At 48.4% G+C, this 13714-nt stretch overlaps 1 protein-coding gene and 1 long non-coding RNA gene across 2 annotated transcripts in view; one reads left to right on the top strand and one right to left on the bottom strand.

The window, feature by feature from the left end:
- Positions 1 to 2815: 2815 nt before the first annotated feature.
- The window catches only part of TMEM114 (transmembrane protein 114), a 14259-nt gene continuing 3360 nt past the window's right edge, over positions 2816 to 13714 (top strand). Inside the window, 3 exon segments of the mRNA XM_028498016.1 lie at positions 2816 to 2890; positions 5087 to 5264; positions 5467 to 5547. Of these exon segments, the coding sequence (XP_028353817.1) occupies positions 2816 to 2890; positions 5087 to 5264; positions 5467 to 5547 (334 nt within the window).
- Positions 10124 to 13714, bottom strand: part of LOC102991768 (uncharacterized) — a 4465-nt gene continuing 874 nt past the window's right edge. Inside the window, exons 2-3 of the long non-coding RNA XR_448026.2 lie at positions 13027 to 13394; positions 10124 to 10567 (exon numbers count right to left, since the gene is read on the bottom strand). This is a non-coding gene — a long non-coding RNA (uncharacterized lncRNA). The remainder of the gene's footprint in view (positions 10568 to 13026; positions 13395 to 13714) is intronic.

The following is a 13714-nucleotide window of genomic DNA, read 5'->3' as shown; positions in this document are numbered from 1 at the left end:
TGGGGGGTGATCCTAGGACACACTGGTACAAGAGTGGGGAATTAAGATGAAGAAGAAAGGAAATCTATTGAAGACGTCATTGCAGTGGGCCACTGGGGTTCACTCCCCCTTGGAAACTCTGGGGGACAGAGTAGAACAGGCTTCAGAGCCTTTCCCTCCCCAAAGGGGTGAGGTAGCTAGGGCTATTTATCCTCCAACTTCATCAGTGCTCGGTGTTCCTGGGGGCCTTCACTCTCCAGTAATTCCAGCCTTCTCACTTGGGGAGAAAAGTCCGTACGTGGAGAGTCACAGGTGTGTGTGGTAGATGTTGTAGGTGTGCCGCTGAGCAGTTGAGAGCCTAAGGAGATACAGTGGACCTTAACCACACCTGAATCATCATAAATCATCATATCCTAAGAGCTTTCAACCTAAATCGGGGGTTGGCTAAGCCCTTTCCAAAGAACTAAATTTTAAGTTGAGACCCCCCCCCAAAAAAAAGAAAGAAAGAAAAAGAAAAAGAAAAGGTGGGGATAAGAGTATTTCAGTTAAAGGGAACAGCAGGAGCGGATGCTCAGAGGCAGGAACAAACTTCACGTGTTTGAAGCCTGGGTTTGTGAGGCTGGCGAGGCAAGCAGGGCCTCAGGGCTGCAGAGTTGCACAAATCCAGATCTCACTGATTAAAAAAATGTCGGCTTTCCCATAATACTCAATGCTTCATAATGGAAGGTAACCTTTCTTCCCGGTATTCCGACATCCTCACTCCCTTCTGCCTTCCTCTTTTTTTTTTTTTCTTTTTAAGAGTAAAATAGGATTTTATAAGAATTCCTTCACACATCCATTCAAAAACTACTGCGTATCTGCCATATGCCAGGCACCGTGCTGGGCACTTGGAATGTAACAATGCATAGGACATTGCAGTAACTCTTCTCTTTGAGGGTGGTAGTCTAGTGAGAAAATTAGATGGCATATGTGAACGCACAGCAGAAATTCAACAGTTGTTGGAAAAGAAAACATTTTCCCTTTGATCCTCCCCACTTTTCAAGTATCAGAAGGCTTGGGGCCTTGCCCCAGCTGTGCCAGTCTAGGAATGTTGATGACTTGGAGAGATTCAGTTATCTGGATGTCAAGACCACACAAATGTTTGTATTCTCCAGTGTGCCTGGCCCCAGGATGTGCTCAGTCAGTATCTGTTTGGCTCCATGGATGCCCCCCATTCTGGCTCACTCTGCCTCCCGGCTGCCAGCAGATTGCTGTCCGTGGTGCTTAAAAGCAAATTCCTGCTTCTCAGTATGAGGCAGCACAGGTGCTGATGCCCTCCTCTTTCTTTTAAATATTTCTTCTTTGCGTGTTTGAAATGCACTCCTCCCCTCTTCTCAAAGCGTTTCCCACATATGCTAATAATTATGCTGGTATGATTCTGCAGAGGTCACAAAGTACTTTTATACCCACCATCATTACACCCTCATGGTGCCCTTCTGAGTTTGGTACGTATGAGTGCCCCCACTTTACAGCCGAGAAAACTGAGGCTCAGAGAAGAGAGGCAATTTCTCTGGGCTCACACAGCCTGTAAGATGCTGATTTAAGACTCAAAACCAGCCTCTGGAATCCCTGTTCAATGCCCTTTCTCCACCAGTCCGGTACCCAGCATGGTGCCTGGTGTGGCTTGAATCCTAAATGCTGTGCTTTGTTTGGATTCTGCCTCAGGAGCCTTCAGGTTTTATCCTGCCTCTTCAGTGACTGGCTGAGTAATGATAGCATCCGACGTTTGAGATGCTCCACCCCTCCCCAGATTCATTGAAAAACATTACTCTCTGTGCTTTTTAGACTGACCGAGCATGATTCAGGTACATTATATCAAAATCCTCAGGAAAAATAGATCAAAGCTTACAAGGTTGTCTTTGCAAAGGGGCCAGGAAGAAGTTCTCCTTACGTAGACGAGAGACGTGGGACCTAGTGAAGGAAAATGCATGTGCTGGGTGGAGGGGCACCATCCACCCTGCCATCACCCCTTCTCTTGGTTCTGGTCATAGCACCTTGGTTTTCCTTTGGGGAGCCAGCTATGTTTGCCAGATAAAAGACAGGACACTCAGTTAAAACTGAACTTCAGATTAAACAACAACAATAACAATTTAAAAAGTATAAGTGTGTCCCAAATATTGCATGGAACATATTTATACTAAAATTTTATTATTTATTTGAAATTCAAATTTAACCAGGCACACTGTGCTTTTATTTGGTACATCTGGCAGCCATGACACTGCTTAAACTCAAATGGTTAGGATGGGACCAATTTACCCTGCCTTGGTTCCAGGAGCAGGCAGGCGATCCAGGCTTGGCCAATCAGAGCCTTCTATCCCTATCACTCATAGAGATTGGTTCAGAGACGGGGATATGGGCTTCGATTCTGGAAATCTGGCTTGCACCACAGAGAAAGAGATTTGTTCTTTTTGTTGGGGTTGCTAAGCGGTGAAAGGTAGCTCCTGGGGTCCAACAAGTGAGAGTCTGAATAAGAATGAAGCCAAGAGGGGAAAAACACTTGAGAGGTGGAGAGAAAGGGCGAGAGAAGAGATTAAACCTTAAAGACATTATTAGGGGTCCTGGGACCAGCCTCATTGAATTTTACCTTCATGTAGGCTCCCTAATGTAGATGGAACAGTGGAGGACTGATTGGATGATGATGCAATGGAAGATAACAGTAATAAGGTGATGGAGTTGAAGGCAAAACCATCAGTGGGGGTGGTAATGGGAGAGATCAATCTTAATCAAGATGGTGGTTGAAGGGGTGATGGAGTAGAATGGTGTGTAAAATCAAGGGGAGGATGTGTTCTTGCTGATGATGGCTCTGTTCAGTGTGCTGATGCTGCTGATAATGGAGATGAGGATGCCAATGATGAAGATTAAGATGGTGTTGGTAAGAGAGAATAAAGTAACAAGGAAAAGAATGGTTCTCAGCCTTAGTCTATCACCAAGTCCTATCAGTTCTACCCCTCTCAATTAAAAAAAAAAAAAAATCTATTTACTTCCCTCCCTCCTCACTGCTGCCACCACCATAGCCTAAGCATCCAAGCATCTTTTGCTGCTTCTACTTCTATGTTGCTCTTAACTGGCCTCCTTGCTTCCTTTCCTTAAAGTCTCTGTTCCACACTAAAACCGGTACGGAGAGTGAGATTTAAAAAATGTAAATCACAGGGCTTCCCTGGTGGCGCAGTGGTTGCGCGTCCGCCTGCCGATGCAGGGGAACCGGGTTCGCGCCCCGGTCTGGGAGGATCCCGCGTGCCGCGGAGCGGCTGGGCCCGTGAGCCGTGGCCGCTGAGCCTGCGCGTCCGGAGCCCGTGCTCCGCAAAGGGAGAGGCCACAATAAAGGGAGGCCCGCATACCACAAAAAAAAAAAAAAAAAATGTAAATCACAGCATTTCACTACTCTTCTCAAAACTGGTCAGAAGCCTAGACTAGAAACCAAACTCTTTATTGTGACCCCAAGACATGCATGACCTGGCCCCAACCTATTCCCCCAGTCTCATTTCCCTCTACTTACTCCTCTCTCACTATGTTCCAGCCTGATTACTCTTGGCGTTTTTCTAAAATGTACCAAACCCTTTGTATAAGCCATCCCCTAGGCGTGAAATGCCTTGACATTCTTTGTGTCTCATCATCTGTGTCACTTCCTGGATTCCGAATCCCAATGAGACCTCCCCTCTTTTACTTTCTCTCAGAGTACCCTGTTCAAAGCAAGCTTTGTTGAAGGATTCTCTCAATTCATCAACTTTTGGGAGTTGGCACAATATTTCCTTAAGAACGTGTCACAGGAGCACCAAGATTTTGGTCTCTCAGCCGTAAAGGGCAGCCTCCAGGGGCCTTTGGTAGCTGCAGCCCCTGAGGCTGGTCATCTTCAGCTTCTAGAAGCTTCTTCTATTTATCCCGGTGTGCCATACAAGTATGATTTTTTCCCTCGGCATTCCTGGCTTTGAAAAAGCTGGGAAGCCTACACCACACACTTCTTAAGGGTAGGGGCTGTGTTTGGATTGTTTATGGCTATATTTTTAATATAAACTATAGTGTCTGGCACATCGTAGGCACTCAGGAAGTCTTTCTTGAAATAATGAAAGGTTTTATGGTGGTGAAAAAGGTGGTGGAATTGATAAGGGTGATGGTGATGATAAAGAAGAGGATGGTGATGATAAAGAAAAGAGTGGTGATGGTGGTGATGGTGGTGCTGGTGCTGGTGGTGGCAGTGGTGATTATGAAGATTTTGGTGGTAGAGATGATGGACTCAAGACGTGGCCCATTGCTTTAAAGAACTTAAATTTTTTTAAAAAAATTTTATATTGGACAATAGTTGATTGACAATGTTGTGTTAGTTTCAGGTGCACAGCAAAGTGATTCAATTATACATATACATGTGTCTATTCTTTTTCAAATTCTTTCCCCATTTAGGTTATTACAGAATATTGAGCAGAGTTCCCTGTGCTATACAGTAGGACCTTGTTGGTAATCTGTTAAAGAGCTTTTATTAAAAAAACCCTCATCTGTCTTCTTCCTCTGTAGCCAGCCTAGAAAAATCAACTGAAGGTGGATTTTGGAGGAAGGGTGGTTGAAGCTGGAGGGAGAGGCTATTGAAGATTACCTGCAAACCCGACAGCCGTTGCCCGTCCTTCTCACTGCCCCAGTTTGCGGGAAGGCCGCCCTCCCTCCCCCAGCCCACCCAGCCCTTCTCACTGTGCTGGGCGCCCGGGCGCCGTGAGCGGTGGGAAGGGCTGCGGAGGGCAGACTCCTGGCGCACCGGGCGGGAAGGGGGAAGTTGAGTCGGTGGTGCGAGGAGAGGAGCTGGGCTTGGGGAGGAAAGGCAGACGCAGGGCGTAGTGGGGAACGGCTGGGGGTTCGTGGAGAGCGCGGGAGGGGCTAGGAGCGAGAAGGGTCTGGGGGAAAGTGAGGAGTGGGGGTGAGGGGCTGCGCTAGGGCTAGGAGTGTTGACTGAGGTGGGGTTTGGCTTGGATGGGGTCTGAGGGAGGAGCCGGGGCAGGTCCCGGGGCGCAGGTGAGGGGCTGAGGGGCGGAGCCAGGGTCGGAGGGAGGGATCGAGGTCCGGAGGCCGGCTTTCCGGCTCCGAGCTCAGGCACGCGGGAGGCGGCGCGGGGGGTACCGGCTCGGCTCTGCGGGTGCACCTGGGCGCGCTGGCCGGCGCGGCGGCGCTGACCGGGGCGCTCAGCTTTGTGCTCCTGGCGGCCGCCATCGGCATGGACTTCTGGTACAACATTGACGCGGAGCGGCTCGGGGACGCGAAACGCGGTATCTGGGGTCGGAATGGAAGGTGGGCAGGGCTTCTGGGGCTGCCTTCGCCGTTCCAAGAGGCGCTCCGCTCAGCCTGCGGCTGCTCTGGCTCCGCGCCCGCCCTCCGGGGTGGGGCACCCAGAGCGGGCGTCGGGGCGAAGCCTCGGTCCGGGGTCCGAACCCCGGGGTCCCCGCCCGCCGAGTCCTTTGCCCCATCCAGTCCAGAGGCCGTGCGCGCCGTTGATGAACCCCTTCTGGCAGGAGAACGTGACCTTCAGCGACTCGAGCCGACAACTTCTCAGTGACTCCGGGGAGGGTGGGATGGGGGAGGACCCGGGGCTGGACACCAGTTTGGGAGCTTTTGTCCAAACAGCAGGCGGGGTGGGGTGGGGGCCGTTGGCGCTGCGTTGGAGAGGGAGGTCGGGGCGGCCTCTGGCACCGGCGGGAGAGGGGAACGCGGTTAGGAGCAGGAGGCGGGGTCCATTTGCTCCACCTGTAACGTGTGGTTGAGGATTCATTCAACGTTGGCTGAAGGCTTTCTGTGCGCCAGGCACCGTGCTGCTGCCGAAGCCCCAGGCCAAGCGCTCAGGGGGCGCACAGACTAGCTGGTGAGACCGAGGTGGAAGTGCGCAGTTACATTTCAGAGTGACAAGCAGCACGAGGGAGGGTGACTGGGAGCCCGAAGAGACACCTAAACCAGCCCGGGGAGCTGACTGGCACACCCCCTTGTCAGCCTTGTCTGCATCCTCGGTGTTGAGAACCAGCGCTTGGCAGTCGCAGGGATGCAGTAAATATTTGTTGAATGATTCAAGAGAGGCAACTAGGAGGCAGAGGACCGCTCCCTCTCGCCAGGGACCGTGTGTCTGTTGTTCCTGGCCGATTTCCCAGTGCCTGGCACGCTGATTGGAACTCTGGAAAGGTGGGAGGAAAGCAAACGGGCTGAATAAACAGTGGAGGAAGGAGGGAAATCAAAGTCATAGGTCAATTCACTGAGGCTCGCAGCTGGCCAGACATGGAGCTGAACGCTCTCCATCTGTGTCCTCATTTAATCTCCACAGGCTCCCTATGAAGTCGTTTGTCATCTCTGTCTTAATCTTTATTTTTCCAAAGGGGAAACTGAGGCCCAGAGAGGTACCACAGAAAGGACATGATGAGGAAATGAGGACTGAGTTCCACAGACCTTGAAAGGTATGTGCAGCTTTTGATAGACTTACTGAGTGAGGCTTGGGGATGTGATTCTTAGAATGAAGACAAGTCCCTAGCATGGCCCACAAGGGCTGCCAGGGTCCCTCTCCAACTCCACTCTCCCCTTTGCTCTTTCCTCTCCGGCTATGCTGGCCTTGGGCCAGTTCCTGGAGGGGTGCTGAGTTTCCTCCTGCCACAGGAACTTTGCACATGCCATTGCCTCCAATTGGAGTCTCCCTGCTCCCATCCTTCCAGCTTGACTTGGTCAGCTCCTACTCGTGCTACAGGTTGTGTGCCATTTTTTTAGACCCTGAGCTCCATGAGGGCAGGGACCACGTCTTTCTTGCCACTGCCGGATTCCCTGTGTTTAGCACAGAGCCTGGTATAGAGTAGCCCATGAGCCAAGGTTTGCTGAGCAGGCATGAAAGTGAATGCAAACTATTATTTAGAGGTGGAACTCAATCCAAATTTGTTGAATGACTGAATGAGTATATGAATGAACCAGACTGTTTCTCTAAAGTCCAGTGGTGGGCTGGAAAATATTTAACAATTGGCTGTCTGCGGGAGGGGAGAGTCTTGATTTGTGGCATTTGCCAGTCTCTGTGGTGTAAATATTCCCTCTGTGGTCGGTTTCAGGCTGTCAACATGATGTCAGCTGGCTCCTCATACTGCTGAAAACTTAACAGCTGACTCTCTGATATAATCCAGCTCCAGCACACCACTGAATGAAGTTCCATTGAAGGAGATATCCCCTAGATGCTTGGAATATGAGGGGGGTGGAGGAAAGGAAGTGGTCTCACGAACTCTGTCCTCAGCCCCAAGCTGCACTAGGAGGAACTTTGGGTGTTCTCAGAGCATTTCAAGAATAATCAAGAATTCCTGTTCAAAAACTCCTGTGTTGGCTAACAGGCTTCTGAATGTAGTGCTGTGGTCCACAGAGAAGGCTGGAGAGGGTAGCAAGGAGATGGTGTATCAAGCTACTACAGCCTTAAAACAAAGTTGGTGTCTCTTTGGACTTTAAAATTTTTCCTGTGCAGCTTATTTTACTTATTATTATTTTTATTTTATTTATTTATTTTTGGCAGTGTCGGGTCTTCGTTGCTGAGCGTGGGCTTTCTCTAGTTGCGGCGAGCGGGGGCTACTCTTCGCTGCGGTGCATGGGCTTCTCATTGCGGTGGCTTCTCTTGTTGTGGAGCATGGGCTCTAGGCACGAGGGCTTCAGTAGGTGCGACCTGCGGGCTCAGCAGTTGTGGCGCACGGGCTCAGTAGTTGTGGCGCACGGGCTTAGTTGCTCTGCGGCATGTGGGATCTTCCCGGACCAGGGCTCTAACCCATGTCCCCTGCATTGGCAGGCGGATTCTTAACCACTGCACCACCAGGGAAGTCCCCCCAGCCTCTTTTAGATGCAGTCACATCTATGGCTCTTTGCTGGGCTGGGTGCTGGCATTCAGCCTGCTTATCACATCAGTGAGTAAATTGGATGGCTAATCACAATCACCACTGGTCTGGCCTCTTCATGAAACTTGATAATGAACCAACCCTGTGTTGTCCAGGGTTTTGAGAAACAGGCAAAACTCACATCCACAGTCTCTTCATCTGTTCCCTTGGCCCTAGGTCTAACCCCCTGCTTCACCAACTAGGCACGTGGCCTTGGGCAAATTCCTTACCTCTCCGAGCCTCAGCTCCCCCATGGGAAAAATGAAGATAACTGTCATGTCTCCTCATAAGGCTAATTCAAGGATGAAGTGGGAGATTGTATTTAAAGAGCCTCATGCAGTGTCTGGCTCCTTTAAGTCTGCCATAAGTGTTAGCTGCTCTTACTACCATTGTATCATCACAGAGAGGAGGCTGCCGCTTCAGACCTTGTGCTCACTACAAATCACCCCCAGAGAGAGCTTTTTCACAGAATCTCTTTATCCCCAGAAAGAGTTTGAATGTTGTCCAAGTTCTTTTATTATATGAAGACGTTTCATTCCCTTTATGCAGAGCCCATAGAGGAGAGAGGCCAGGTGACAAGCAGCATGTTCTGTGAGTCAGCCTCCTAGACGTATCCCCGTAGGGGTGTATGGGAAGAACCACTGGTTTTTCTTCCAAGAAAATCCAAGCAGGTAGCCTACTTCAGTACCCAATAAAAATCCACCTTGCTTGGATGTTTTATCTTCCTGATTAGCTCTGGGGATGGTTCATGGGTTTGGTTCCCTGGCTAGGGACTGAAATTTGTTTGGTGGTGGTGGTGGGGTCTTCAAATTCAGCACAGTTTACATAAAAGAGCCACAGTCTAGAACCAACCAGGCTAGCTGTATCAGCCAGGAGTCTTTTGATGGTAAGTGACGGAAACTCAAATCATACTAGTCGAAACAGAAAAGGAACTCCTGGTCCACGAAACTGAAAAGCTCAATCCCCCTGGGATCCAGAGCTAAACTCAATTTCTTTTTCTCCTCTCTGGGCTTTGCTTCTGTTTGGGTTCTGCTTTCAACTAAATCCTCTCCAGAATCAGCAACCTAGGCAGAAGGAGACTGTTGCCCAGTCATTCTGCAAAACCTCCAGGTACGTCTCTGATTGGACTAGATTGGATCACGTGCCCAGGTCTGAGCCAGTCAGTGTGGCTGAAGGGAAGGAATGTGCTGATTGGCTGAGCTGAGTCATGTGCCTCTCCCAGCAAGATGTGGGGGGTGGGGTCAGCCACATCATAGATAAGGGCCCTCTTTCTTCCCAGCTGTGTGACTTCTGGCCAGTCACCTGCTTCCATAAATGGGCTGTTTTATAAACAGCAAGGTCCTACAGCTGCTGGACAACCTTTGGCTAATAAAGATTAAATAAATAAATATAAAAAATGATCCTAGGGGAGACCTTTAAGATGGTGGAAGAGGAAGATGTGGAGATCACCTCCCTCCCCAAAAATACATCAGAAATACATCTACATGTGGAACATGTAGATGTATTCAATATCCTGTGGATGGAAAAGAATATGAAAAAGAATGTATATATATGTATAACTGAGTCACTCTGCTGTACAGCAGTAATTAACACAACATTGTAATTCAACTATACTTCAATAAAATAATAAATTAAAAAAATAAATGGGCTGTTTTGAGATGAAATGAGATCACGGAAGGAAAGCATCCAGCGTAGGGTATCACCCAAAGCAGGAGGTCAGTTATTGTCTCCTCCTTCTGCTCTAAGTCATATTGTCTCCCTGAACCTCAGGCTTCTCATCTGAAAAATGGAGCTAATCATTGCAAATGCCTTTGCTTAGTGCTGGGGATAAAACATGATGAGACAGGTAGGGTCCTTGCCACATAGGCTTAGTGTCTAGTGCAGGAGACAGATAATAAACACATGGACCAGTGAATAAATTAACATAAAATGGCTTCAAATAGTAGTAGGTGTAACAAGGAAATAAAACAGGGGCATGTAATAAAAGGAGGTGGGGACCACTTTCAGTGGAGTGGTTGAAGGGCAATAAAAATAACAGTCAATGATTACAGAACAGGTGCTGTGTGCCAGACCCTGTCCTGAAGTCTTTACATGTTTCAACCCATTTAATCTTCACAACAGACCCATGAGGCAGGTACTGTTTTTATACTCCTCACTTTTCAAATGAGGAAACCGAGGCACAGAGAGGTTAGGTAAGTTACCAAAGTTTGCACGGTAACTGGTTGATCTGGGATTTAAACACAGGCAGTTTCTATTCTTTTAGAATGATGCTACACTGAGGGTAATTCCAGTATAACGTGAGTGTGCCAAGACCGGAGGCCATGGCAGACCAGGGGAAAAGTTCCTAGCCTGTTTCTTGGGTTCAGAGTTCTGCTATCCTCCACTGCCTACAGTAGGAACTCAACACGTGAGAACTAAGATTACTGTGTAGAAGTAATAACACAAATAATGTTGACAGGTCATTTTTTCCATCAAGAGCAAATACGTACCCAGGTGCAAGAGATCTTTTCGACTCAGAAGTGCTTTGTTGCAAAGGAAAAGCAAACCCAGAAAAATGCCAAGACGTTCACGCCAAGGATAACTGTGTGAATGATCCATTACTGCACTGTTCAAAGAATAGCTCGATGGGAAAAGCAGCCTTCCAGAATGCTTGCGAGGTCAGGAAGCCCCGGGGTGGTTAGCAAAGTAACAGTCCTTCTCTTAAAGAGAGCAGAGAAGTATTATTCTCCAGAAACATCAGAAGCTCTGGCGAAAGAAGGAAGTCTCAGGAACCATTTCCCAGAGGGGAAAGTGTCACTATCTTTATTTTCAAACCTTGTCAATATGACTTGGAGACTCCAAGAAATGCTCAGAGATATTCAGTCCTATTATGCCTGGTAAGGAAGTGGATTTTTAAAATTTTTGTAAATTTTCGAGTCTATTGTCATCAGAACATAGCTTCCTTGAGGACAGGGCTGCATGTTAGTTATCTTCCTGATCTCCAACATTATTGGTATTATTAACTCTAGACGGTAATCTTAGCTCTCATGTCTTGAGCTACTACTGTAAACACTGTAGTGGGTTGAAAGGTATCACCTCCCCCCCAAAGATGTGTCCACGTCCTAACCCTCGGTACCTGTGAATGGGACCTCATTTGGGAAAAGTAACTTCGCAGGTGTAGTTGAGTTAAGGCTCTCAAGATGAGATCATTGTGGATTAACCTAAATCCTGTGACAAGTGTCCTCGTAAAAAAAGGAGAATCACAGAGGAGAGAAAAGAAGGTCATAAGAAGATGGAGGTGGACAGGGATGCTGCCACGAGCCAAGGATTGCCGGCAACTGCCAGAAGCTGGAAGAGGCAAGGAAGGATTCTCCCCTGGAGTCTCTGAAGGGAGCGCAGTCCTGCTGACACCTTGATTTTGGACTTAGGCCCTCCAGAACCGTGAGAGAATAAATTCCTCCTGCTATTAAGACACGTGGTTTGTAGTAATTTGTTATGTCAGCTCTAGGAAATTAAAACAACTATCTCATCTATAGAAGTGCAGCCCCCTCACCGCCCACCCTGTTTTTCTGCATCATCACACTCATGTCCTTTGTGACACTCGGTCTGTAATTATCCCCTTTGTTTCCTGCTAGTCTGTCTCCTGTACTGGACTGTGGTCTCCATGAGGGCAGAGACCTTGTCCCCTGCAGCATCCCCAGGCTCTATGGGGCCCATAGACGTTTGTTTCTGAGTGAGATGTGACTGGAGGTGGGGACATTTCCAAGTAGAACATAACTCAGAATCAATATTTATGTCCCCAGACAGCAGTCCTGAAAATCAGAAAATAAAAAATACCAAGGCACATACCAAAAAAAAAAAAAAATACTAAACCAAATTTCAGCAGGAGATCTTACAACTTTCCCAGGGGGTGTCATGTTCTTGCCCAGACATTTAATTGAACATGTACGTGAACTCAGCAGCGTCTGGGGACCTCACACGTGGGACTGCTGGGCCAAACCAGCTTCGGGAAACCTCATTAATTTCTAAATGAGACGTGATTTCACTTCTCAGCCATCATCTGGAGGCAATGCCGTGCAGGAGACAGCGCTTACAGAACCAGGTTTTCACACCAGCTGTAGTGCTTCCTTTCCCAAAGTTTTTCCTAAAGAAAGAAAGGAAAGAAGAAGGAAGGAAGGGAGGGATGGAGGGAGGAAGGGAGGGAGGGAAGGAAGGAGGGAAGGAGGAAAGACTACAGGTCCCGCCCCCTGGAATCACATTGTATCGTGTGACAACCCTGGAAAGGAAATCAGCTTTGTTTCCTCGACTTGCCAAGGCTGGTGGCATTTAGGGTCTTGAAGACAAAGTGATTTGATCACAGTGGAAGTCCAACTGAATGATTATCTTCATCATCTTTATTGTTGGCAGGGTTATGGTTTATTTAATACTTGCTCTATGGAACTCTCCATTTTCTCCACACACGTTGTTCTTATGATAATACCATGAGCTGCACATTATGACCTCCATTCCATGGATGTGAAAATGGGGTTCTGAGGAATTGACTCACAAAAGACATGCAATTTGGGGTCAGAGGAGGGGGCGATGGATGCTGGTGGCACTTCTCTGAGTCGTTCTTTCTCTGGCCTCCCCCTCTTCTCTCCTGCTCATCCGCCCACCTGTCACTCTTCTCCAGCAGAGGATGCTTCCAGGGGCTGGGAAGGATGTGAACTCCTGCATCCTTGCTGGCTTTGCTCCCTGCTGAGCCCTGGAACCTGGCAGGTGCTGGATACACACTTGTTGACTATCGCCTCCGTCCTCTGGTGAAGCCGCATTCCTTCACGTCTTAGCTGCAGCTCAGCCCCTGTGAGATTTTCTCAAACACCCTGGCTGAGTTGGGTCCCACTCTAAGTCTGCTCTCTGTTCCAACCTTCATAATAATGGTACCCTATTGACACCCACCCAGATCTCCCACTGGACTCTGCTCTACTGTAAACCACTGCCTGTGGCATCTCTGCTTGGAGTTCAGCAGGCATCTCACCCTTGACAAGTCCTGGTATTCACCGCAGCCACTCTGTCTCCCCCATCTTTCCCATCTTGGCAGATGGCAACTCATCCATCCCGTGGCTCAGGCCCTAAATTTCAACATCACCTTGCCCCTCTCTTTCTCTCCTACTCTCATCAAAGTGGTTGCTTGTTTTACCTTCAAAATATACCTGGGACCTGACCATCCGGGTCCAGGGTTATTGCAGTAGCCACCCAATGGTCTTCCTGCTTCCAGCTTGGTCCCTGTACTGTTTTCTCGGCCATCTGAGAAGTTACCGCAAGCTTGGTGGCTTAAAACAACAGGAATTTATTGTCTCAAGTTCTGGAGGTCAGAAGTCCAAAATCAAGGTGTCAGCAGAATTGGTCCTTCTGGAGGTTCTGGGGGAGAATCCATTCCAGCCCTCACTCCTGGCTTCTGGGGGCTGCCGTCCATCCTGGGTGGTCCTTGGCTTGTAGAAGCATCACTCTGATCTCAGTCTCTGTTTTCACCTCATCTTCTCCTCTGTGTTTTCTCCCCTTTCTCTTCTAAAGTCAAAGAAGATATACAGATTGCCAACAGATACATGAAAGGATGCTCAACATCACTAATATTAGAGAAATGCAAATCAAAACTACAATGAGGTATCACCTCACACTGGTCAGAATGGCCATCATCAAAAAATCTACACACAATAAATGCTGGAGAGGGTGTGGAGAAAAGGGAACCCTCTCATACTGTTGGTGGGAATGTAAATTGATACAGCCACTGTGGAGAACAGTATGGAGGTTCCTTAAAAACTACAAATAGAGCTACCATATGACCCAGCAATCCCACTACTGGGCATATACCCTGAGAAAACCAAAAT

Source organism: Physeter macrocephalus, chromosome 14 (genome assembly GCF_002837175.3).
Source record: "Physeter macrocephalus isolate SW-GA chromosome 14, ASM283717v5, whole genome shotgun sequence".
Lineage (NCBI taxonomy): Eukaryota > Metazoa > Chordata > Mammalia > Artiodactyla > Physeteridae > Physeter > Physeter macrocephalus.
The sequence above is the reverse complement of the archived record's forward strand: the minus strand, read 5'-3'. Positions and strand labels throughout refer to the sequence as shown.